Source organism: Olea europaea, unplaced genomic scaffold (assembly GCF_002742605.1).
Source record: "Olea europaea var. sylvestris unplaced genomic scaffold, O_europaea_v1 scaffold1251, whole genome shotgun sequence".
In the NCBI taxonomy this organism is placed as follows: Eukaryota; Viridiplantae; Streptophyta; class Magnoliopsida; order Lamiales; family Oleaceae; genus Olea; species Olea europaea.
Window position 1 is genome coordinate 332,211 of NW_019229949.1, and position 4,929 is coordinate 337,139.

The 4,929-nt window shown below is 32.3% G+C and overlaps 1 protein-coding gene across 1 annotated transcript; it reads right to left on the bottom strand.

The window, feature by feature from the left end:
• Window positions 1-559: 559 nt before the first annotated feature.
• Window positions 560-1,186, bottom strand: LOC111374431. Its single transcript, XM_022997100.1, has one exon. The coding sequence runs from the start codon at window positions 1,184-1,186 to the stop codon at window positions 560-562; it is 627 nt and encodes a 208-aa protein (XP_022852868.1).
• Between the last annotated feature and the right edge of the window lie 3,743 nt (window positions 1,187-4,929).

The following is a 4,929-nucleotide window of genomic DNA, read 5'->3' on the forward strand; positions in this document are numbered from 1 at the left end:
AACTCAAACATGTCTCTTCTTCCTTTGGTTGTATTGTAGAAAGCAAGACAAACATTCTGTTTGATGACATTGCAGTTTTCATAATTAAACCTCTCTTAGGATGATAAATCTTACACTTCCCATGTTGTTGAGAATTGTAAGTCCCTTTTCTTGTAGCTATCCAACACCGAGCATATTATTCTTCAATCTAGGGACATAATAACCTCAGTGATGGTTTGCTTAATTTCGTTAACCAACGTCTGTATATTGCCTTTTCTTATCACAGTCATACTTGAGTTGTCTCCTAACTTCACAGAAGTGTTGAAATTGTCATCTAGCTTGTTGAAAAATTCCTTCTTGCCATACATATTGTTGTTACATCCTGAGTCAAGAAACTATAAATCCTTTTTGCTAGCTTTCTTGATATCCTCATAGGCCATTAGCAATATTTCTTCACTGACATCAACATAATGTGCATTCTCTGTCTCCTTGGACATTCATACTGAAAATGTCCAAGCCTATGGCAATCATAACAGTCAATTGTAGACTTATTAAAGATTTGTCTACCCCTACCTCATCTTCATCCTCGTCCTCTGATTCCACCACGACCTCGTCCTCTTCCTCTTGATTGATCTGCATAAGTAACCTTTAGAGCCTGTTCTTTCATAGCATGGCTATTCATACGTTGTTCATGTACAAGAAGACTGCTCTGTAGTTCATCAATGGATAAGTTGTCCAGATCATTAGACTCCTCAATAGAACATACAACATATTCAAATTTTGTAGACATAAATCTTAGCATCTTTTCAATGACCACAACATTAGTCGTCTTCTCTCCATGGTTCCTCATCTTGTTTGCTATAGTAAGAGTTCTAGCAAAGTATTCATTCATAGATTCTCCTACTTTCATGGTGAGCACCTTAAATTCCTTTCGAAGAGCTTGTAGTTGTGCACGCTGGACTCTTGCTGTCCCCTGATACTTCTGCTTCAAAGAGTCCCAAATGCTCTTTGATGTATCCTTGTTCAAAATTGTTTCCAGAACTAATCTATCAATGACTTGGAATAAATAATTCTTAGCCTTCAAATCTTCCAGTTTGGCATCTTCAATTACCTTCCTTTGTTCTTCAGTGGGATGTGCTTCTCCACCTGTAGGAATCCCATGTTCTATCAAGGTCCAATATTCCTTAGAACGAAGGAAATTCTCCATTACTATACACCAGTGATCATAGTGTCCATCGAACTTTGGAATTACTGGTTGGATAAATCTACTTTCAGCTGCCACTTTCTTACTATTACGCACTTAGAAGACTGTTGCTTCTCAAGTTTTGTTCAGCCGTAGTTAACTTGGCTATGATACCAAATGATAAAAGAACTTTGTGCAGAAAATAAGAGATTTGGGAGAACAATCTGTTTTATTGAATGAACAAACTGGCTTATAAATAGCCTTACAAAATAACTGAAGGCAGAGAAATGCAACCCACGTTTAACAAACCTAAATACGTGGTCAATAACTAGGAAAGATCAAAATAGCAATCCCTTAACAATAGGGTATGCAAAACAAAATATAAAAAAATGATTAATAAACAAAATACCAATAACTTTGACAGGAATTTTTCTCTCTAGAAGCTTATACTAAGAAAATTCTTGAGATGAGCAAGATAGATTGTTTTATGCCAATTTGCAGTCTGGTGAGTTGTGGAATAAAATTGTCGAAATTCGATGAAGGAAAGAAAGTTGATTCAACTCTTTATAAGAGGATTATTGAAAGTTTGAGGTACATAACATGTATGAATGTCTGATATTTTACTTAAAGTTGGTCTTGGTAGTCAATACATGAAGCTGCCTCCTACAACTACACATTTGAAGGCTCTGAAAAGAAATTTTCAATACATCAAAAGTACTATTTGCTATAATTTATTTTAGTCATATACCGATGATTTCAAGCTTGTTGCAGGGGTGAAGCCAAGAAAAGATGCTGGGTTGGACTGAAATTTAAAATAAAAATGAAGAAATCATGGAACTCATGCTATGAGAGATGCTCCATGCCACACCAAATATCATTCAAAAAGCTAAACTTACGATACTGATGACAAATTGAGTTAGATACTCAAATGAGTATAAACATATCAATCCTTATGATGACTTACTAAATCTTCGTAGCTTTTCTTGCCAAATAAAAAATCTTGACACCTCCCCAAAAATTATAAAATGTGCAAAAGCATGATAGTGACGAACAAATAATGTATACCCACCAACAAAAAATTAAGAAAAACCAATTTTCACTATTATGAGACTTAAGGCCTAAAAAGAACAACAATTCATTCCAGTTATTAAAGGTTTTTAGTCAAAATACACCGTTATGAAAAAATTATCTAATATGGGCATTAGAAATCTATATCAACACATTTTAATTTCACTCAAAGTAGGAAAAATTGACCAAGAATATCGAGAGTTCAAAGAAATTGGATTTATTTCACTTTCATAATTGACTCACTTCAATAACATAATTTTAATAATGTTAATTTATAAATAAATAAAATTTTAAGAAATATTTTTTCTAAAGATAAATTAAATATAGAGCAAGTTACCTATTTTGATAATAATATCTATTTCATGGTCAATAAGTATTTTTTTAACTTATAAGTATAATTAATAAATGAAACATACAAATAATTAAATTTTAATTACTTTTAAGATTTTCAATATTTTTATTTTTGTTATTATTATTTTTTGTCTCTCACCATATTTTATATGTGTGGTTAGTTTCATTAGATAATTTCCTTGCTCATATGCCTACTAACATAGATATGCTTTCTGATGTGAATAAGTTAAAAAACATCTATTAATCCAATTCTATCCTCTCAAATGAGTTTTATTTCTTTGGACTACTGCAACAAAAAATAAGGTTGTTCTTTGTCTTTTACCGACCATATTAAATTTTAAAAGAAGTTCTCGTATTTTGAGCAAGAGATATGGAAGTGGGCTAATTCTAAAATTTGGTCCATTTAAGAAATTAGGCTGGAAATGGGCAAATATTAGAGAAAAATGATAGTGGGCTAATTCTAAATTTGGGCCAAAATATAAATTTTTAAGAAAAAAGTTACAAAGCAAAATAGGACAGTGGGAACCCAATACAGCCTCCCTTGGCTTCTTGGTTATAGTGATTGTAATTGGACAGAGGTAATGATGACCTAAAAAGTCCAAGTGATCATGTGTTCTTTATGGAAAATACTCTTTTTACATTACTGTCGGAGAAGTAACTCATTGTTACTCTTTCAAGTTGTAAAGCGAATTATATTGTTTCATATTTTGTTTGTCAAGCAATTTGGTTGAGAAAATTGTTAAAGGAAGTTAATTTGCAATACAATGATTCTACCAAAAAATAATAATAATAATAATTAAAAAAAAAGAGAACTTTGATAACAATTCGATATTATCATTGGCCAAGAATCCAATCTTTTATGATTAAGCACATTGACATGAAGTATCATTTTGTTCGTTTTTGTGTTAACAAACAATGTATGAATTGAAGTTCCTGAATTCCCAAGATCAAATTGTAGATATTTTCCCCAAGCCATTGAAGATTGGTGCAATTTCGAAGTTTCGAAGATTTTGGAGTTACAATGAATGAAGTTTAAGGGTTTTTGAAAATATAAACTTCATTTAGTTAGTCAAGTTCCTTCACGTCTTTTGGGATTGTTCATACATACATTACTCTACTAGTTTATTCATGTACCTGGTAAATATATGAATTATTTTGGGATTGATTTGCATTTAATAACTATTACTTGTATTAGATTTAATTCATGTTTTCTGAAGTCTATAAGAAATAAAGTGGGTGTTCTCTTGAATATTATCTTCTTGTATTCAGAAAGGTGTTGTTCCATCTCCAAGTTTTCGAACACATGATAACTAGGGGAGTAAAAGGACGAGAAGTTATTCATTTGAACAATAGAATGAAATCTACACGGTTTTAATAGCCGACTTTGCTTGAATCCAAGGAGTTGCCTGTGTTGGAACCTGCAAGGGAAGGTGAACCCTTCTAGGTTCGAGTGCTATAAAGTGTTCTTTGTGATTTTTCTTCGAATTTGGCCTTCCTAACCAATGAAAGGATAGGGAACTTCAAACGTAGAGTTGATTATGTTAACAAATTTGTTAAGGATAAAGAGGATTGAGTGGTTAATTGATTTTGATGTGTCGAGATGATTTAAATGTTGGGATTCTGTCATAGTCAACAAGACATATTGATGTGATGGTTTCATAGGTGGATGGTTTGGTTTGACATTACATAGGCTTCCATAGTCACCCCTGACTATGTGGTCAGGATTAATACCTGATTATTCCTACCTTAGAACTTTTAGTTATGCATCTTATGCACATTAAACTGATTCCAAATTTTTAAAATGTGTTTTTCTTAGTTATAGGGAAGGAGTTAAAGGGTACATGTTATGGATAAAAGAGATTAGAGAATTTAAAGTGATAATAAGAAGATTTGTAATATTTAATGAAGAGATTTTCCCTTGTTTTAGTGACCAAATTAGAGAAGAAATCAGTTGATAAGGATTTTGTCATCACTGAATTGACTTTAATGAACAAGATGTTACTGATCAAACTCAGTTTGAGGTGGAGCCACTTCAAACATAGCCTTAGATCATAATTAATGATGAAAACTTGGATGGTGATAAAGTTTTAGATCATGCATATGACCTGTAGGACTATCAACTTGCCAAGGATAGAAAAAGAAGATAGATTAGACTTCCTTCGATACCAATATGCAGATTACGTATCTGCACAACTCGAATCTGATTCATTTGATATAGGACATACCTCATATGCAAGGGCGAATCCAAGAGTTTGAGTCAGCACGGGCGATCTTGATCATCTACCGTCGGTCGCAATAAAATATTAGGAATCCGTTTGATACCTTTTTTTTTTTTTTTTTTTTTTAAA

Bases quoted from the DNA above. Each gene is read 5' to 3' on its own strand.
- LOC111374431 (XM_022997100.1), bottom strand. From the start codon at position 1,186: ATGGAGAATTTCCTTCGTTCTAAGGAATATTGGACCTTGATAGAACAT.